Genomic DNA, 22207 nt, shown 5'->3' on the forward strand with positions numbered 1-22207 from the left:
CAAAAATTAGCTGGGTGTGGTGGCGCGTGGCTGTAGTCCCAGCTACTCGGGAGGCTGAGGCAGGAGAATCGCTTGAACCTGGGAGGTGGAGGTTGCAGTGAGCCGAGATCACGCCACTGTGCTCCAGCCTAGGCAACAGAGCAAGACTCCATCTCAAAAAAAAGAAAATGTATTAAACATATCTACCCCTTCTTCCCATGTTACCACATTAGATAGTACATTTGTTGTTAGCAACTATCATATTTGCTATATCTACATACAGCAATAAATAAGTGGGTTTTGCTAGATTGTTGTATATGAAACAATCAGATGCTGATAGGGTTTATTGATGAGCCATTTACCTTCAGATACTGTACTCCAGTTTTAGCTTTGACTATCTCATTCTACAAAAGTCTACCATCTTCAAAATTTAAGCATAGACTTACCATTTGACCAGCAATTCCACCGAAGAAAATCAAAAACATCTATCCACACAAAAATTTGTACACAAATGATCATGGTAGCATTATTTATCACAGACAAAAAACGAACAAAACCTAGATGTCCATCAGCTGATTGGATAAACATGGCATATCACACAATGGAGTAATTTTGGCCATAAAAAGGAAGTACTGATACATGCTATATCATGAATGAACCTTGAAAACATGCTAATGGAAGGCAGAGAGGGCCACATATTGTACAATTCCATTTACATAAAATCCCCAAATCCATAGAAACAGAAAAGAGATTAGTGTTTACCGCAGACTGGGGAAAGCAGAGGTGGGAACTGACTGCTCATGGGCATGGGGTTCTTTTGGGGATGATGAAATATCCTGAAATTAGAGAGCAATGATGGTGCACAACTCAGCGAACTATATACTAAAAACCAATGAACTAAGGCTGGGAACAGTGGCTCTGGCCTATAATCACAGCACTTTGAGAGGCCAAGGCAGGAGGGTGGCTTGAGACCAGGAGTTTGAGACCTGGGCAACACAGTGAGACCCTGTCGCTATAAAAAAGTTTTTTGTTTTTTTTTTTAATTAGCCGGGTACGGTGGCATGCACCTGTAGTCCTAGCTGCTTGGGAGGCTGAAGCAAAAGGATCTCTTGAGCCCAGGAGTTTGAGGTTACAGTGAGCCATGATCATGCCACTGCACTCCAGCTTGGGCAACAGAGTGAGACCCTGTCTCTAAATAACAACAAAAAAGAATTGTAAAATTTAATAGGGTGAATCTTATGGTATGTAAATTAACTCAATAATGCTTTACTCTAAAGAAAAAAACACGATTTCCTACTTCTTGCATGCTATAGAGGTCAATTAATACCACTTCCAAATGAGCAGGGAAGACAGGTTTACTTTATTTAGTTACAGAGAATCTGAGAATCTTGATACTTAGAATTGCTAATTCATTTAATGGCTTAGAATAGTTTTATTTCATACTGTGATCAATAATAGATTAGCTACTTTATCCTTATCTAGGACCAATTCCAAGCACAGGCAACTACAGTCTGGAAAGAATTATTATAAGCTAGAATTTTTCTGAAAAAGAAAAAGATTTGTTCTCAGCAATATGAAAATAGATACAAGGAACTGACCCAGACACGACAATAGGTCTAATGAAGTTAACACCAGTAATAATGTGTCAGATAAAAGGTAGAACTGAAAGCTAAAAACTCAAACTTTAAAAAACTGATGCATTTTTAAAATGTAGAGCAAATCAATACCTAGAAGTACAAGAGTCTTTAATGTTCTAGTTCATTCTTCTCTCTATTTTAGGTACTCTCTTAATGGCATTTTTATGGTGAGCTGAGTTAATGGTAGCTCTCCCCTCAGAACCTGCTGTGCCCCTCCTGCATGCGCCGGGAAAGTCACAGATGGGAAAGGGCACTGTCTCACAGCAGTCACCAGGCCCAACACCGCAAACCATAAAGCAGCACACAGGGACTTCTTTACGCCAAAGGAGCCCAATCCAGCCTTTCCTTCTGTGCCTGCCACTGCCGGGTTGATACTTTACAGCGCTCGAAGGGAGAACAATGTTCTGTAGTCTGCAACACACTCCAGACCGTGTTGACGCTATGATCACTATGTTTACATGATTGGTTAGAGCTTAAAAGGAGAAACAGAACACCAAGTTTCTTGCACTGAATTCACATATGAAAATTGGAAGAGGACAACTGTTAGTTTTCAAGGTCTTTGGCTAAAGTTTCACGGATGAATTGTAAAGTACGCTGGTACAAAAAAGCATCCTTTTTCTTTGGTTTACAAATGTTCAAATGGTTAACATCCACAGGAATTAGATCTCCAATGCCTAAATCTGAAGAAAACAAAAAAGTCAATAAACCTAAGTAAAAATATAAGCTTTCCCCTTGACAATACTGAAAGGGGCCAGATAGATAGTTCCAGATATTGCTTTGCTTGTGACAAGGGACTCTTAAAGGAACCTGAAGTTTGATTGTAGCTAAACTACATTTGAGGAAACATGCAGGAATGGATTCTCAGTCAATATAACCATAATTTTATGCTTTCCGTAACTTTTTCATATGTGTTCTGGCCTACTTCCTTATTTCAGAGCAAGCAGAGACTGAGCACTAGCATCTTCAAAACCTTCTTACACCTGTAGGTTATTACTTACTTCAGAGTTTCTGTTATAAACTTTCTAGTAAGCTTCTTTGTCCTGATGAAATGAATGGGAATGTTTCACATGGGATCCATTCTATACCTAAACCGCAATGATCACTTTCAGGGTAAAAATGATTTAGTGCTTGAGATATTTCAGTCTAGCAAAGTCCCCCTACGTGGAAGTGATAAGAGGTACTAGTGAGGCCACCTAGGTGAGGAATGCAGGTGGTAGTTATAAAGGAAGAAGAGCCTCTTGGTGACAGAATTAGGACAAGGCTATGCCACTCCAAGCAGCTGGTCCATGATATTAACTTTCCATTTGGGCCAAGCATAGTGGCCCAAACCAGTAATCCCAGCACTTTGGAAGGCCAAAGCAGGAGGACTGCCTGAGGTCAGGAATTTGAGATCAGCCTGGGCAACACAGCAAGACCCCATCTATACAAAAATTTAAAAATTAGACAGGTGTGGTGGTGTGCGCCTGTGGTCCCAGCTACTCAGGAGGCTGAAGTGGGAGGATCGCTTGAGCCCAGGAGTTCGAGGCTGCAATGAGGTATCATCGTACCACTGAACTTCAGGCTGGATGACAAAGTGAGACCCTGTCTCTTAAAAACAAAAACAAAAAACTTGGCTGTTGCTTCAAGCTTCCAAAGTCCTTTTTAAAAACATCTGGCAGCTGTTTTTTGGAACTCTTCAAGTTCTTCAACTACTAAACAGTAACTCCTTACCCTACAGCATATTACTTTAAGGTAAAATTTTTCAGTTCTACTACAAAGTATGACATTTTTCATTTTATTTAGATAGCATATAATGAAGTTAGGACAAAACTCATTATGTAGACAAAAGAACCATCTGGCAAGCACTCCAGATGCATGCTGTCCCTAGCTTAAAGGACCCACAGTGTGGCTGGCCACCACCAGAACAGCACCTAAGCCAGCCTCAGAGGCGGTAAGAAAGGGGTTCCCAGAGATAACGGGCAAGCTGAAGACGTGGCCAGGTGAGGCAAAAGCAATTCAGGTGGTGAAATGCATGGGATATCTACTATGTACAGAGTAATAGAGGAGTCTATGAAAACAGTTAAGATCTGGGCTCCTCCCTCAAAGAATCTATAATACATTATATGACAGTAGAGAGCTGGCATTGGCCATTTCCCTCAACCCCAGGATCATGAAGAGATTGTATTTCAACACTAGTTTTTCCCATTGGAATATTTCTGGAGCTTTACTATTCCCCATGGATCTTCTATTTATGAAAACTTCCACACTTTTAGTTGATTTTCTTAAGGGTTCTGCATGTAAATATAAGTCTATTAAATAAATGCCCCTTTCAATCTAGCTAATAGAAGAGCTTTGTTTCTTTCTTTACTGAAATAGAGTTCACTGTTGATGCCTAACTTAGAGTTAGCCAATTAACCCTTCTCATCTAATCAGTTACATAAAGGGCAGGGAGAGGTAATGCCCGGGTTATATGTTTACAGAGAAATTTTAATCTATTGCTGAAAAGAATAAAAGAATTCAAATCTAGATCTTCATAAACTATCTCCTAAAACTGAGAACCTGGATATAAAAATTGCTATTTACAAGTAAATGCTAGGTACAATTAAGCATCTAACAGCCAACAAGTTTCAAAAGAGTGAATACCTGCTGATTCCACAGGCACCACATGGAGCTTAATCATGCTGCCAATGTAGGTTGGTAGTGTTTCCACAAAATTCAGCACCTGGAAGTTTTGATCTTTAGCAAACTCCAGAAAGTCATCTTGCAGTGTTTTAAGTGCAGGAGAATCTATAAAATTATACAGAACAAGACTGTGACAAGTTGTTTATCTAATTCATAATAAAATGCATTAATCTTTCAAATTTAGAGAGGAAATTAGAATTCTGATTCAAGATGGAGGCTTGAGTAAACGTTTATTTTCTCCCCTGACAAGAAGTCATTCAGATTCAAGGAAAAAGCTAAAACCAAGAACTGACAGGACAGTCAGCAGCAGGAGAGGTTTTACCACATTACTGGGGGCAGGAAGCAGTTCCCGGGGCAGTCTGGTGTGTGGGACCGCAGGGGTCCTCCAGTGATGATGGTACCGCTACACCCACCCCAAAGCCCAGCCTCCCATCAACAAAGCCTGTCTACAATCACAGAGTGCCTGTCCCTTCCCATCCCTCACCCTCACATATGAAAGAGCAACCAAGAGGCACCAGATAGGCCTATGACCTAAAAGAGATGGATCAAATAAGCAAACAGAAAAGCTGGCCACAGAAAAAAACAGCTAGATGAGGAATAGAAGGGAACTCACAAAGCTTCTACTTAGGATCTTTAGAATTATTTGAAAAGATAAGCCACAAAAGAAGAAGAGGCCATGAGTGCAGAACCACCAGGGCACAGGAAAGAAGGCGCATGTGGAAAACAAAATCTTACTCCATGAAAGGAAAGTCCAACAGAAGGTTTCGAAGAAATCAAGAGATTCTCCATAAAGTAGAACAAAGAGAAAATAGGAGCAAAAAGACACCTGGTATATTTAGGCTCGAGCCAGGGAGTCGAAATTCTGATTAACAGGTGTTCCAGAGAGAAAACTGCTTATTAAGCAAACCAAATAGAGTACTTTAAAATTAATGCTCACAATCTCAAAGTTTCATTTACATTTTAACAGTTGATGATTCTCCACTCATGGGGAAAAAAGCCATTTATTGGTAATTTGGAATAATACTTAAAAGCAAAACGTGATTTTTCTAATGTTAAGTATTTAAGATAATATTAAAATTATTGCAATGCTTGAGTAAATAATGGCTTAAGAACAAAATGAGGCTGGGTGCCATGGCTCACGCCTGTAATCCCAGCACTTTGGGAGGCCAAGGCGGGTGGATCACAAGGTCAGAAGGTCGAGGCCATCCTGGCTAACACGGTGAAACCCCATCTCTACTAAAAATATAAAAAAAATTAGCCGGGCTTGGTGCCGGGCGCCTGTAGTCCCAGCTACTTGGGAGGCTGAGGCCAGAGAATGGCGTGAACCCGGGAGGCGGAGCTTGCAGTTAGCCAAGATCTCGCCACTGCACTCCAGCCTGGGTGACAGAGCAAGACTCCGTCTCAAAAAAAAGAAAAAAAAAAATGAGAAGTTATCAAAGAAAAATCAAGCCCAACCCAAAATTTCCATGAATAGTCTAAACACAATTATATACAAATTATAAAATGAGATAATATATTCAGGGAAGAAACTTTTTCTTCTTCTCTGTATAAGTGATGTTAATATAACCCCAATTTCCTTTATGACAGAAAGTATTACCCTTGCTGAGTTCTTTGACTTCCAAAGAGGGAAAGAGAAGATAGCGAATATTAACAGAGTATTCAGCCAAATGTGATCCATGATGAGGGACACTATAAAAAATTATTCCTCTGGTATTGTTGATAACAGCACTCATTTCTGGCTTCTTAGAGGCTTCCAACAGCATCTTTTTGACGAGAAGACCTAGCCACAGACAAGGAAGATAAACAATGCATAAGCTATTTTCCTTCCCTCTGTTACTGTAAAAAAAGAAAAGGCCAAACAAGAAATACATAAAAAGAGATGCTTTCTTTTAAAAAATGGTTTAAACAATTCTCCGAGCCGGGCGCAGTGGCTCAAGCCTGTAATCCCAGCACTTTGGGAGGCTGAGACGGGCGGATCACGAGGTCAGGAGATCGAGACCATCCTGGCTAACACGGGGAAACCCCGTCTCTACTAAAAAATACAAAAAACTAGCCGGGCAAGGTGGCGGGCACCTGTAGTCCCAGCTACTCCGGAGGCTGAGGCAGGAGAATGGTGTAAACCCGGGAGGCGGAGCTTGCAGTGAGCTGAGATCCAGCCACTGCACTCCAGCCTGGGCAACAGAGCCAGACTCAGTCTCAAAAAAAAAAAAAAAAAAAAAATTCTCCATACAGTAGTGTAAGAAATAAGGCCTTAAAACATTTAATAATACTCCTGATCCTTACAGTGCAAGCCTACAAACAGGTAAGAGTCTAGAAACTCATTTGTAGGGCAGATCCTCGTCTGACAGGATCTACTGTCCCACTGCAGAAACATGAGGTATGCCCAGCTGGGAGCTCCCTCAGGTCGTGAGTGTGGTGTGGCTGGTCTCTCAGCCTGCCATGGCAGTCCGCTGATGACCACACTGTCAGGACGGTGCTATTATTCCACAGCACACAGTCCCCCATGGAGAACACAGCTTTCATGGCAACTGTTCCTCTGAAGGCACCTTTTCTTTCATCTCCCTGCCCTGGCTTTGGAACCCATAATGAAACACAAAGATCTCAAAGATGATGACAGTGGGTCTTTAAGGACACAAAGGGCTACACCCACCTTTGTCTTAGCAAAAAGCCCCATCTCAGAGGCAATCCTGAGTGCTTCAACAGATAAACTAGGCCACGGGCTGCAGAAAGGCCTTCTGCAAGGTGGGTGGTGAAAATCTCAAACTGGACTGGGGGAGTCGCACGCAGGGGAGGCAGTTCCATAAGCAACCACTAGGACCCCAAGAACAGACACTTGATCACACCTGCACCTCAGCAGCTCTGAGCCTGGTGTGAGCAGGCACCCAGGGTTTGGGACTGTGGGCACTAAAGTGACCATAGATTCTGCAATGGTGAGGGGGAGCAGAAAGAATAAAGGGGCACCCTGGGGCCCCCCAGGAATGCTGAGGCATGTTGATGAGGTGGGTGTATATGAAATGGACTGCTTCTCATGTTTATTCATTACTGCTTCTCATGTTTATTCATTACTGCTATGTGAAAGCACTACACTGTCAAACCCACATCCCTCTTAGATGGTTTGGAACAGATTGCCCCTTTCTAGAGAAAGGAACAGCATGGAAGAAGAGTAGTAATTTTAAAAGTCCTAGCTATAGCTACACAGATTAATTTAGCGGGGGGCAAGGGGGCCACTATTAAGTAAAACGGAAAGACACAATAACTTTAGGTTGGCCACAGTGGCTGAAAATAACATCACAATGGCCACTTCACAAAGTTGAAGCCACACTTACCTCCCATGCTATGTGATATCCAAACCACCGGCCTATCCCCAACACCAGCAGCTCTGAGCTTCCTAAGAAGTTCGTTGCTTCTGAATGCAATGGACTTTCTGAACAAAACAAAAACAGCAGGCATGACACGAGGCTATTGATCCCCTCAATTTGCTGTCTAATTTTTAGAGTTAAGAACTTTTGTCTATAGGACCAACACTACATACTACCTTTAGAGTTAGAAATACCCCCTTCTCTCTGCTCAATATAAAATACCCCTATTCTCTCTTCTTGAACTCACGGCCTCAAGCAATCCTCCCACCTCAGCCTCCCAAAGCACTAGGATAACAGGCATGAGCCACCACGCCTGGGATCTCTCGGCTCAATTCCTGAAATTGTTCATTCTCTATTGTAACTTATTAACATTGGCATAATTAGGAATATCTAAGCCCAGAACAGGCCACTCATTTACTACATGAACATTGTTGGAGCATTGTGTCAGGCAATTTTTTCAGGTCAAACTTGAATCTCCCTGCAACTGCCCCTCAACACTTAGGATATGTCCTTTCTCATTCAAGGATATCACCAAAGACTGTGGTCTCTCTACTGGTAGTTAGGCTGCAAAAATATTAAACTTTCATAATTTTGGTTTATTCTTTAGAAATACTAGGATGCTATTTAGAAACACTAGAATGAGTCAAGTTCATTAGAATTTATTCCTTCCAATGCATGCTTTTGTAACTAGCATAAACAGGATGCTATTAGAATCAGAATTTGAAATAAGTAATTTTTAAACTAAAGAGGAACTTCAAAACTATCTAGTCTGGTAGTTTCAAACTGTTTATCTGCAGACACATTTCTTCAAAATAAAGGTTCTCCAGAGCTCCTCTGGGTGAAATGGGGAGGGAGACCTAGGGTCTTGCCTGCTCACCTTGACACCCTTCTTGGGCACCTACGGGAGGTCCATTCAGAAAGCAGTTTGGTAACACTGATTTAGACCAACTCTCTTAATCTGTAGACAAAGCTTCCCAGACAAGTTAACTGACTGGTCTAAGACTGCATAGCAAATCAAAGGTAGGATCTGGCTACTCTCATCCAGTAACTCTGAAATCGAGCACTCCTTTCCATGTATACAACTGGCACAGACGACATACAAGGGATATAGCAGCTGATATTTCTCAGCATCTTTCTCTTTGCTTCCTTTAGCCAGTATGATTGTGGACACAAGAACAAAAAACATCACTTTTACTTCTCATAGAAAAGGAGACTTTGTTAGAGAATCCATGATCCTCAACTATTAGAACAGTTGTAAATAAACCATGTTAGGAGCCCACCACTGATGATATACCTAAGCCTTCTCCTATTCCACTGCTTATTGAGAGCAAACTCCTTCTAGAAGGAAGAGAAAAAAGATTAGGTTTGTTTTTCATAAGAAAATCCTGTCTGTCGCATCAAAAAATTAAAATCACTTCCCATCCAAGAGGACCTAAACTTGCGGCCTGAATTCTTCCCTGTCCTCCTGGTCTAAAAGTCGCCTCTGTTACCTTTCCATAGGGCACCTTGCTCTCCAGTCGCTGAGGGTGGTGTCATACTCCACAGATATAATTCGGAGAGCAGGACAGTCTTTTGCTAACCATGTCTAAGTAAAATAAAACATATGTGAGAACAAGTATGAATCTCCACCACTGCAATTACTGCCTAGTACATGAAATTTACAACTAAAGGCCTATTGCAATATACCTAAAGATAGCACCGGAATAAGTTTTGAAGGTACTGTAAAAACAATTCCAGCATTTTATCTTTTTATGTCTCTGGTCTTGAAGTGGTACCAGTATTTATAGCATAAGGCCAATGAAGGTTTCAAGAGAATATTTCCAATTTTAACCCACTATAGCCAAAAGCAAGGCCTGTTTTAAAGTCTATATCAAACTGGCTTTTTGAAAGAATTTAGTAGAATGCTATCTCTCAGGACAGATGGCATAGTCTGACAGATTTTGGATCTGAGAATTCAGAGACACTAATAATAATGGTCACAGTTCTATCTCTGTGTACCCTAGGTCTACCATCATCTCTGTGCTTTAGTGCCACCGGAAAGCGCAAAGCATTCTTCTACTTGATAAGCCTTTGTGAAAGACAGTAAGTAGTAATGGAACAATGCCCTAGAAACTATTCACACATACATGCAGCATCACTTTTTTTTTTTTTTTTTTTTTGAGACGGAGTCTCGCTCTGTCGCCCAGGCTAGAGTGCAGTGGCCGGATCTCAGCTCACTGCAAGCTCCGCCTCCCAGGTTCACGCCATTCTCCTGCCTCAGCCTCCCGAGTAGCTGGGACTACAGGCGCCCGCCACCACGCCCGGCTAGTTTTTTTTTTTTTTGTATTTTTTTAATAGAGACGGGGTTTCACCATGTTAGCCAGGATGGTCTCGATCTCGTGACCTCATGATCCGCCCATCTCAGCCTCCCAAAGTGCTGGGATTAGAGGCTTGAGCCACCGCGCCCAGCCGGCATCACTTTTAATGAGCTTTAGATAAATTCCATTCAATGAATTCATTCCAGAATTAAGGTTCTTTGGGAGAAATAATATCAAAGAAATGTAAATTATAAATGAGCCAGGCATAGTGGCATGTGCCTGTGGTTCCAGCTACTCAGGAGGCTGAGGGGACGACTGTTTGAGCCTGGGAGGTGGAGGTTGCAGTGCACTAAGATCGCACCACTGAACTCCAGCCTGGGTGACAAAGTGAGACCCCCATCTCAGAAAAAAAAAAAAAGAAAAAAAAAAGAAAGAAATGCAAAGTATAATTACTTCTTCAAAGACTTTCTATTTTTATAATTATTAAGGTCATAGAATTAGGTACCTATTATAAATATAAGTATGGTTATGTTATTTTTGTATTACAACAAAAGTGAACTATTACTGGCTCTTACCCCTATTTTTTACTTAATGTTTTTAGAGTCATATACTGCACCCCAAACGGAAATTATACAAGATAGGGTGACAAGCCCAGTTGTTGTCATAACATACTACAAATCTCCCTAAGGGAAAGAAGAACTGCATGGAAAAAAAATCCCCGTACAAAGAGAAAAACAAGCAAGTCACAATCAGGGCCCCAGCAACCAGGGCCAGAGTCAGTGACTCCCTTACCTTGGGCCAACACGTTGTGTATCTGTCTTCCTCCTCCATAGGCTTTTCAATTACAGCCTGCTCACTGTCCTGCTGGCGCCATGTTTTGAATGCTGCTCCCATAAGGCCATGAATAAAAAGGACATCTGCTTTAATGGGCTGACTAATAGGGGAGAGAGTTTTAAAAAGAAGTGGAATAAATGCATTACTGCTTTGGTAAGAATCTACACAGCATTCTCTGTGGATGGTGCTTTAGCAGGTTTATGTGATATAAAACTGAATTCAAGCAAGCTTTATAAGCACAGGTTTGCTGAGAAACCCTAGAAGGAACTTTGGCATAGACATACATGAAGCATGTTCACTGTTCTCTAAAAATGGAGACTTTTCTAATCAGGCAGACCAACCACAATCAATTGTAATGAGCTTAGCAATCAATCAACTGACAGATGTCATAGTCAGATTACCCTCTAAAGACTTCCAATTGAGAATATTCTACAAATCAATAAAAGTATTTAAGAAATTAAAGAAGAACGTGCTAATAACAGTTTCAAAGTCAGTATATATAAAAGAGATTTTTGAAAATGTGTTAAGGAAACTAATACTTATAAAATGAGATTTCAAAGTAACATTCACTCGTTGCATATGACCCATTAAAAATTGTAGATAGTATGTTAGTTGCAAGCTATTTACAGTACACATACAATTATGCAATGCACATATAAAATACATTACCATAATATTTTATTTACAAATTGTAATTAACCAGGTAATTCATTTTTTAATTTAAAGGAAGTTTTTGCTATTGTCTGAGGTATTTTTTGTAAAGTGCCCTAAGAAAACCAAGAAATATGTTATTTTTTCAGTGTGGTCCCTTCTATATTTATTGTCTTAGCAATTATAGAACTAGATATAATGACCACAAATAACCTTAAAAAGGGGCATGAGTCAAACTGATTACAACTTATTCCTTCCAATGCATCCTTTTATAACTAAGTATAAACTTTCTCCAGTCCCTTGAGTTCTAGGTCCATGCTAATTTGGTTGCCACATAAGACAATGTTTTGTCTCCTTCCTGGTCAGCTGACTTCTACAATCCAAATCAGTTATTAACTCGGATCTAAGTGAAAATGCCTTGAACCAAAGGAGATATGTATTTCAAAGTTTAAGTGTGACGCATTATCAAAGGTGAATTCAATCTACCTGAAGGGAAGCCCTTTGTAAAATAACCACAATAATTTAGCTAGTTCACATGCTTTTCATGACAACCTCCAATTCTTCTGAGGTTACAGTAGACAAATTATTTTAGTAAATAAGATATTTGACTTATAAGGTATTTAACTTATCTGAATTATGCAGAAATAAGTTAAAAATTTGAGGTCTCTAGCCTTCACATTCCCAAAGGGGACAAAGTGACTCTCTTCTGCTCCCTTACCTTGTTCGATACTGGGGATGCAGCACATACACGCCATCCTGATATTTTTCTTGCACAGTTTCTCGATCTAGATTTGCCAGGATTCTGGCAGCGTGTGAGGCCTCCATAATGCGGTCAGATTTCATTGCTTCTGCCATGATGGACACCCAGCCTGGTGAAAAGTACACGTATCCTAAATACTGATGTGAATCCATCGCAGACCGTAGAGAGAAGTTTCAAACTGAATGTGATGGGAGAAAGGCAAACCTCGCGTGTCTGTCCTTGGCAGAGAAGTCCGACCACTCCAACCCCATTCTCCCCTGTGATCCTCTGAGACCTGTGGCACAATGCCACCCACATACCCCTTAAGGGACCTCAAAGAAGGAAAGAGGGCTTCAAGAGCCATTTTCTTATATAGAAAACCTAACACTAATAGCAATTATAGAGGTGTTCACAAAAGTGAACAAAATACCATGATGTTTTGCTTTTAACAAGAATTATGAAACTCAATACTAGTTATTTCATCCTGACCAGCAGTCAGTAATACCCCTTCATACAAATGAGGAAATTATTTCTTAATAATGAATTTGACACACAAAACTCTTGTTAGAATCTGGAGATCAGGAAGGAAAAAACATTTTTTAAAGGGAGGCAAACAGAAAATGCATGGATAATACTATGATTTCTTTTTTTTAATGTTTTTGTTTTTAAAACTTTATATACACAAATATGTATAAAAGTATATGTGCACACACACACACACAAACACATAAAGATCTATACACCAAACTTATAAAGTCATTACCTCTTAGGAGAGAGGTAGGGTGGAAGAGGGCTCTGTAAAAAAAGGTACGTTTAGCTTTTTTTGCTTTATCTATTTTCTGAAGTACAGTGAAAATCTATTTATTTATATAATTTATTTAATTTAAATAAAGCAGAACATGGGCCTTGAAGTTAGACTTGGACTCACATTTCTGCTCCCTGCTTACTTGCTCTGGAACCTCAGTCAAGTTATTTAGCAACTGAGCTAGAGGAAGGTTTTAATAAACTAATGTATGTGAAAACCATGGGCCTAGGCCCAGCAGGCACTCAATACCCGACAGCTGTCCCCATGCCCTTCTCCCACTCTTTAAGACAAAAGTGTTGAGTCACTGTGATGATGGGAAGCCAGTATTTAATAACCTAAAAGAAGCTTCAGACTCAGTACTTAACAATATTCAAATTTATAACATCAGAAGATTCCTCTTCAAAATCTGTTAAAGATTTTAAAATAATAAAATAAGAATATTTAAAAATTCTATCTATAAAGATAGACAAGTATGTTATTGGTATATATGAAAATATGGGCCGGGCGCGGTGGCTCAAGCCTGTAATCCCAGCACTTTGGGAGGCCGAAACGGGCGGATCACAAGGTCAGGAGATCAAGACCATCCTGGCTAACACGGTGAAACCCCGTCTCTACTAAAAAATACAAAAAACTAGCCGGGCGAGGTGGCGGGCGCCTGTAGTCCCAGCTACTCGGGAGGCTGAGGCAGGAGAATGGCGGGAACCCGGGAGGCGGAGCTTGCAGTGAGCTGAGATCCGGCCACAGCACTCCAGCCTGGGCGACAGAGCGAGACTCCGTCTCAAAAAAATAAATAAATAAATAAATGAAAATATGGCTTTATTTTTAATGAAGTCACAAGAAAAAGCATGGCACAAGCCATCTCTGGCTTTTTTCAGTTGACAAAATATGTTCACAATGTCCAAGATACCTCCACCTTTGAAAAATACCAAATGCCCTTTGGAAAACCTACGTCTTTCTTTAACATTGAGCATTTTAAAATTACATAACATCTGCATGCACTCATGCACCACATAATGTTTCAGTCAACAATGAATCACATATACGATGGTGATCCTGTAAGATTGTAGTACAGTATTTTTGCTGTGCCTTTTCTATGTTTAGATACTCAAATATTTCCCATTGTGTTACAACTGTCTACAGTGTTCAGTACAGTAACATGCTGTACAGGTTTGGAGCCTAGGAGCAATAGGCTGTCCCATACAGCCTAGGTGTGGAGTAGGCTCTACCATCCAGGTTTGTGTAAGTGCACTCTGTGATGTTTGCACAGTGACAAAGCTACCTAATGACACATTCCTCAGAATGTTTCTCCACTATTAAGCAATGCATGTCTGTACATGTTAACTGTAAAAAATAATGAAATAACTAAAAGTAGCATCTAATGATGAAAGTCTTGCTTTAGTACTTCCATAATTTCCCAACTCCATTTACATCCTCAGAGTAATGAAAGGTAGAAGTTTGGTGGACACTCTTTTGAAAAATATAGTCATATATCTATAATTTAAACATATACAATGGGCCGGGCGTGGTGTTTCATGCCTGTAATCCCAACACTTTGGGAGGCTGAGGCAGGCGGATCACTTGAGGTCAGGAGTTCAAGACTAGCCTGGCCAACATGTGAAACCCCATTTCTATTAAAATTACAAAAGCAGCCAGGTGTGGTGGTGGGCACCTGTAATCCCAGCGACTCAGAAGGCTGAGGCATGAGAATCACTTAAACCCGAGAGGAGGAGGTTGCAGTGAGCCAAGATAGCGCCACTGCACTCCAGCCTGGGCAACAGAGTGAGACTCTGTCTCAAAGAAAAAGAAAAAAAAATGTAGCTCCATACGCACTTTTTGAAACCTAAATGGAATCATACTACTGTTCTGTGACTGTACTTCAGCAATATGTCTTGGAGAGCTCTCTATACATATCAACTTCATTCCTTTGAACTACAGTATTAACGTCACTTGAGTACGCCATTGTTTAACCACTATTCATTCCTATTGGCAGACATTTAAGTTGCTTCCAACTTTTGTAAATCTGAAGGCAAAAATCTGCAGATCTGATACTAAGATTGATACATAAATATATAAAAACAGGGAAAGACACAGGATGCCTAAAAAGAAAAAAACACAGGGCAAGGTAGCAGAATTCAAATTGGAGTATTGAGAAGTAATGAAGACTGAGCAAAAAGAAGGTATATGTAGGTAACTCTTTCAGGAGTTTAGCTATAACAGGGAGGAGAGGATGTTATAGGGGATGCAGATAATGTTTTTCACATCTTCCTCCAATGTATGTGATCAGAGGGTCCAGCTATGAGGCAGCAGCTGACCATGAGACCAGAAAAAAGTATACATTCCTGAGACTGTGAAAGGAGACAGGCCCAAACATGGCTGGAGGCCTTATAAAAGAGGTGTCGCTCTTCCTATTATCACGAAAAGGAAAGAACAGGGTTGGTTTTTGTTAGTGAGAAAATTCCTTTTAAGGCTTCAATTGTCTCAGTAAAGTAGGAGGAGAAGTCACCCTCTGAGAGGAAAGAATATGTGGAAGGTTTAAGGAACTTGGAGAAGGTTTACAATAGTCATCGCTAAGAATGTTAAGGCATGTTGATTGGAGAAACATAATTGCTGAGCAATACTGAAGGTTCTTTAATTTGCGATCTCATAAGCATGCTGACAACCAATCTGCAATGATCCCACGTTCAGCCACAGAGTAAGCAGGCAGTAGGTTTCATCAAGGTCTTGACCAAGAGACTGCTAACAGGATCAAAGGGAAAGTGAGTTGTAGGTACTGGCAAAAATGTTTCTGAAATAACAGACCACGGAATATAAGCTGGGTTCAGGGAGGAAATAAAGAATAAAAAAGAGTGATGGATTGGGAGAGGATAAAGGGGTCTGTGGATAGAAGATTTCAATAGAGAAGAGAACCAGTCCTTATGGGGTAGATGCAAACCAAGCTTGAATGAAACAAGGATGTTCTCAGGGCTGATTTTTAGGTGAAGTGGTTTCAGGCAGTGACTAGGTTCAATGTATGACTTAGGAGTAGAGTACTAGACAGCTCAGGAGCAGAGCAAGAAGTCAATGAAGATGAGAAGGTCATGTAATTGAGGCCAAGGTGATGAGTGGGCTGTCCAGGAGATAAGAGGACTGAAGACTTGGGGTAGACCGAAGTTTCAGAGAAGAGTGATTTTTTTTTCTATAGCAAGATACTGATTTGATCAGGTCTTTGTCCTGCTTTGAATCCCTTAGTCTCCACTTCATCAATGAACCTATAGATAGCTCAATAGAAATCATCCAAAGTAAAGCACAGAGGAAAAAACTGAAACGTAATGAATAGAATCTCAGTAACCTGCAGAACAGAAAAAAAGAGATCTAATATCTATAATAGAAGTTCCAGAAAAAGATAAGAATAAAAAAGGACAGGCCGGGCGCGGTGGCTCACGCCTGTAATCCCAGCACTTTGGGAGGCCGAGGCGGGCGGATCACAAGGTCAGGAGATCGAGACCACGGTGAAACCCCGTCTCTACTAAAAATACAAAAAATTAGCCGGGCGCAGTGGCGGGCGCCTGTAGTCCCAGCTACTCAGGAGGCTGAGGCAGGAGAATGGCGTAAACCCAGGAGGCGGAGCTTGCAGTGAGCCGAGATCGCGCCACTGCACTCCAGCCTGGGCGACAGAGCGAGACTTCGTCTCAAAAAAAAAAAAAAAAAAAAAAGAATAAAAAAGGACAAAAGAATAAATATTGGATGATACACTGGCAGGAAAGTTTCCACATTTGATCAAAAACACCAAACTATCAATACAATGTATTGTATTCTTGAAAATTGCTGAGAGAATAGATTTTAAATGTTCTCACCAGAAAAAATGGTATGTATGAGGTAATGCATACGTTAATTCTCTCAGTTCAGTGGACCCCAAGCAGGATAAATATGACACCTAGGCATTTCAGAGTCAAAAATCAAACAGAAAGATCTTCAAAGAAGCCGGAGAAAAAAGATATTACATATAAGAGAACAAAGTGGGAATCCAAAGAGACTTCTCATCAGACAATGGATTCCAGGAAAGAGTGGAATGACATTTTAGAAATGCCGGAAAAAAAAAATAATATATATATACATACACACACACACACACACACACACACACACAGTCAACAAAGAATATCCAGGGAAGATATCTTTTCCTGGGCATAATATAAAGGCAAAGTAAAGACATTTTAAAATAATGAGGTGAAAGAATTTATTGCCAGCAGACCCAATACACAAGAAATACTAAAGGAAAGTCTTTAGGCTGAAGAGAAATATTATCAGATGTAAATTCATATATACAGAAAAAAAGGAGAGCACTGGAGATTATAAATATGCAAACAAAAAAGATTTTTGATTTCTTATATTCTTTAAATGTCACATGACTGTTCCTATGGTTTCAATGTGTCCCCTCCAAAATTCAAGTGTTGCCAATGTGACAGTATGAAGAGGTGAGCCTTTAAGAGGTGACTGGGCCATTAGTGTTCCTCTCACATTAATAGAATTAATTCATGTTTGAAGTGATTGCTATTGCAATTGCCCTGACTTGACCATTACGCATTGTATGCTTGTATCAGAACATCACTACATGTACATCCCCATAAATATGTATAACTATTATGTACATAAAATTTTAAATTCAAAAAATTTTAAATAAAAAAAAAGAGGCTTCATGCAACATGAAGGCTAGCTTCCCCTTCAGTCTTCTGCCATGTGATGATAAAACAATGAGGCCCTCACAAGACACCAATGGCCAGAACCTAGATCTTGAACTTCCCAGCCTCCAGAACTGAGAGACAATAAATCTGTTATTTATAAATTACCCAGCCTCCAACATATAGCCTTAGGTTACAGAAGCACAAAATAAACTAAAACAATTATTAAAACTTAAATAACAACAATGTAACCAGGCACAATGGCCCAAACATATAGTCCCAGCTACTTATGAGGCTAACGTAGCAGGATCGCTTGAGCCTAGGAGTTTGAGGACAGCCTGGGCAACACAGCAAGATCCTGTCTCAAAAAATAATAACAACAATGATAATATATTCTGAAGTCTATAAATAAGAGTAAAATATATTACAACAATACCACAAAGAATGGCAGGGGATGTGAACTGAATTATGGGGTTATAAGGATCTTACATCATATGAAATGGTATAATCTTAATTCAAAGTAGACTGTAAGGATACAACCATTAAAAATTACACACAAACACAATATAAAAAGCCAAAAGAGGAGAAAGAACTGAATTTAAAAACAAACACTCAAGTAATACAAGAAGTCAGAAAAAAGAAGAAAAAGAGGGACAAATAGAAAGCAAAGAGCAAGATGACCAACATAACCAAACAGTATCGAAAATTACATTAGTAAGTGCTGAAAGTGTATCCTCCATCCCACAGCACACATATATGTGTACATATACATTTATATGTATTTGTGTGTATATGTATATCTGTGTGTATATATACATGTGTGTATGTATTATCCAGCTCTTTCTACTGAAAGAGGCAAGAAGCAAAGACACCCCAGGAGCAATATGTACTCCTATCATTTAGACCTTGGTCTCTAAGAATCATTCTCCCACTAAAAGGATAGAGGTTTCTTCAGAGAAATGAGCCTAAAATATCTTGTTATACCAGGAAATAAGAAATGCCTCCCCAAAATAACGTGGGCATATCATAGAGGACATGGGCCAGTTTGCTGGAGCTCCCATTAGTCAAAGCTGGAACAATCTGGCACCAAATTATTAAGTAGAGCAATAAATTATAAACTATTAAAAATAGGAATTCATGGACCTGTCAATAGAAGGGAGGGAGGATATGGAGCGAGGGAGGAGGGAGAGAAAAGGACTCTTGCTTCCAGTAGAATGCCAAAAGCTGAAAAGGAAATGCAGAGGGTGTGCTGGAGCTAGAAAATGATTTTAAAACCATTAAGGTGAAGACTAGATTGGGCAGGAACTGCCAGAAGATAGAGCGCAGGATATTTGCTTGGTCTTAAAGTATCTCCCCACAGCTGGTTTATTACTTGCAAGAGGGAAAATCATTAATCATAAAATGAATCTCTTTTTAGTCTGACTATGCCTCTTGGTTAACCAAATCACATCAAAAATTACAGGCCGGGCATGGTGGCTCACACCTGTAATCTTAACACTATGGGAGGCCAAGGCAGGGGGATCACTTGAGCCCAGGAGTTCGAGACTAGCCTGGGCAACAAAGTGGGACCCCCGTCTCTATAGAAAGATTTTCAAATTAGCCATGTACAATGGCACGTGCCTGTAGTCCCAGCTACTCGGGAGGCTGAGGTAGGAGGATCCCTTGAGCCCAGGAGTTCAAGGCTGTAGTGAGCTATGACCACACCACTGCACTCTAGCCTTGGCAACACAGTGAGATTCTCTCTCAAAGAAAAAAAAATTACATAAATAATTAGATGATCATCATGGCAAACCTGCTCTCCTATGATCATCTACAACACTGATTATCTTAGACACAGATTATCTACAATCTCAAGAAATTCCTTGCCTTTACCAAAATAACATGTTCTAAGGACCCTACCTAACCCTAAATAGAGCCTTGTCTATTACAAATGAACATATCATGAGGGGTAGAGGTGGGAAAACAAAGTAAAAAATACTCAGTATGTAACGCTGTTACCTGAGCGAACTATAGAAGAATGAAGATGTTCATTCAAAGCCATATTTCCAATGATACGCATTATATTTCTCTGTACTTTAGGGCAGTCCTTGTGAAGTTGGTACAGCCTCTGAAGTAGCTGCAGGCCTCCATTTGCTTCGATTTTATCACAATGTGTGGATATCTGGCACAATAAATAAACGAAAGCTCCCTTAGACATTGCACAAATTCATGACGTGAGATGACACAGCCTGGTCATGGGGACAGCTAGGTAGCTCCTGCTCAAGGGCGGGGATGCAGGGAGACTCCTCAAAGCTCTTGTCTCAGCTTGCTTAAATCAGTAAATCCCTGTCTAAGTGGGAAGTGCTTCAAAATCATAGAAAAAATCCCAAGAAGGCATCTCTCACCAGGACTACTAAAATCATTATTCTCATTCTGCTTAGCTCTTGGTTGGATGTAACCTGACAATGTCATTATTACAAAATTGTTTCAATTTATAGTGACACTTTGACTTGAAATTACCTTAAAACAGTTCTCACCTTGAGAAATCTGCCACCTGTTCCCAGGAAATAGTCCTCTATGCAAGCAGACAGATTTTGTTCAGCAAATAAGGACTCACACAGGGCGAAACCAGTGACCTCTGTGGTCCCACACCCCATTCCACACAATGCCCACAGCTATGGGGCTAGCCTCAAACTTAGAAGTTGGAAAATTTTTTAAGAGAGAAAGATCAGGTAAAAGTAAAAAGGGATTGAAGTTTTAATGGAGAAAACAGATAAAAGAAAAAGAAAACATGCATATTAAGTTAAGGGAAGAGAACTGACCAACAAGTCAGTCTTTCTAATGTCACTGGGCACAGCCTTGCCTCTTCCCATCACTAGTTTTACTCAAGAACATGACACCATATGTACATATGGCAATTTTCATTTTCTAGATTTTTGTTAAATTATATCATATTTTAAGTGCTTTAAAATGTATGCCTTTTAAATATACTGTATATCAAGTAAGATCTGCAATCATTTGAGAGATTTCTGGAAAGGTAACTATTATATTCCATGCACTGCCCTTTCTACTGAAGATGCAGCTATTGCTTCAGAAAACAACTCAGGAGACATCACACTCGAGCAAATTTTCCCAGGTCCCTTCTGTACTACAACACCTTATTCCCTCTGCTTTGTGGTCAGTTCCTTATTTCATGGGTGAGAACTAAAGATGACTTTCTAGTGTAAAGGTAACTTTCCACACATGGCTTTTAAGCCATGTCTAATGTGTCCCAAAACTGAACTGGAGAGTTCAGAATCTCAAGGATGGTGTTTGTCTTGATGTGGGTCAGATCACCTGCAATCACCTCACCAGGGTGCTGGCTACAAATGCGAATTCCTGGACTCCACACCAAATCTATGACATTAAACTTGATACAAGTGAGTGGAAAAATGTGCATTTTTAAACACATTTCCTGGGTGATGTTTCTGCACTATGAGCACTACAAGGTTTGTTGCCTTTTTCTTCTTTAAACTGTCATCATGATACAAAAGTTTCTACGGTACCAAAGAGTTTAACCATCACTGATACATGCTACAGTCACACTTCAAGAGTACAGTCATCTAATATTTCCTTGTTTTTATTTTTTTGAGATGGAGTCTCGCTCTGTTGCCCAGCCTGGAGTGCAGTGGCACAATCTCAGTTCACTGCAACCTCTGCCACCCGGGTTCAAGCGATTCTCCTGCCTCAGCCTCCCAAGTAGCTGGGATTATAGGCGCACACCACCACACCTGGCTAATTTTTGTATTTTTAGTAGAGACGGAGTTTCACCATGTTGGCCAGGCTGGTCTCGAACTCCTGACCTCAGGTGATCCACCCGCCTCAGCCTCCCAAAGTGCTGGGATTACAAGCGTGAGCCACCGCACCCGGCCTGTTTTTTTCTTTTATCTTGTCACATCTTTGGCAGTTGTTTTAATGGAAATTATCTGAAAATAATATGTAAAAATATCTGAGAAAGGCAGTAGAAGACAACATAACTCAAAGGCAAATGCCACATTTAGATGATGGGCTAATTTCTTCTATGCAATTAAAATTAAATAAATTTTTAGAAATACTTAGCAAAATAGAATCTCATTTATTGGTGCTAAATCATGATTAGTCTAACAATCAAAACTGGAGGAAAGCAGAAATTTAAAGATAAGTGAAGGACTTTTCTCCTTTTACAGTAAATGATGATTACTGCCCTTGCAAGAATCAACTTATATAATTATTTCAATGAAATCATAAAAAGTAAACTACATTTTGAAAATGTAAATTACCTCAGAATGTTTTACTATAGCTTCTAAACAGAACATTTCCACTGTTGCTGAAGGAACTTCTCCAAAACTTTCAGCATAAGGAAGTCCATTTCCTCCAAAACACCATAAACCACCCTGAAATTAAAATAATTAAAATTTTTACTGAAAAAAAGTGACTAATATTCTTGTTTGACAAAAAAAAAATCTCTGTACTAATAGATGGCATTAGAAAATACTAATGTGTAGGGCCTCAAAATATGTTGGAAACGTAAAAGGAATTTTATGCAAACTGTGGGTTATCAGAACAGAAAACATACAAATTATTCCGAGA

The 22207-nt window shown here is 40.0% G+C and overlaps 1 protein-coding gene across 3 annotated transcripts in view; it reads right to left on the minus strand.

Annotated features, from left to right (window-relative positions):
• Positions 1-494: 494 nt before the first annotated feature.
• LOC105478741 (serine active site containing 1) overlaps positions 495-22207 on the minus strand; it is a 58957-nt gene continuing 37244 nt past the window's right edge. For 2 of the 3 annotated variants that reach the window (XM_011736355.3, XM_011736353.3), the window contains exons 8-16: positions 21898-22011; positions 19619-19781; positions 12137-12287; positions 10726-10867; positions 9127-9221; positions 7604-7701; positions 5875-6057; positions 4239-4382; positions 1906-2296 (exon numbers count right to left, since the gene is read on the minus strand). In XM_011736355.3, the coding sequence (XP_011734657.1) occupies positions 2160-2296; positions 4239-4382; positions 5875-6057; positions 7604-7701; positions 9127-9221; positions 10726-10867; positions 12137-12287; positions 19619-19781; positions 21898-22011 (1227 nt within the window). In that variant the 3' untranslated portion in view covers positions 1906-2159. Of the gene's footprint in view, positions 2297-4238; positions 4383-5874; positions 6058-7603; positions 7702-9126; positions 9222-10725; positions 10868-12136; positions 12288-19618; positions 19782-21897; positions 22012-22207 lie in introns of all 3 variants that reach the window. The other variant, XM_011736354.2, reaches the window with a different exon arrangement.

This window comes from Macaca nemestrina, chromosome 5 (assembly GCF_043159975.1).
Source record: "Macaca nemestrina isolate mMacNem1 chromosome 5, mMacNem.hap1, whole genome shotgun sequence".
Lineage (NCBI taxonomy): Eukaryota > Metazoa > Chordata > Mammalia > Primates > Cercopithecidae > Macaca > Macaca nemestrina.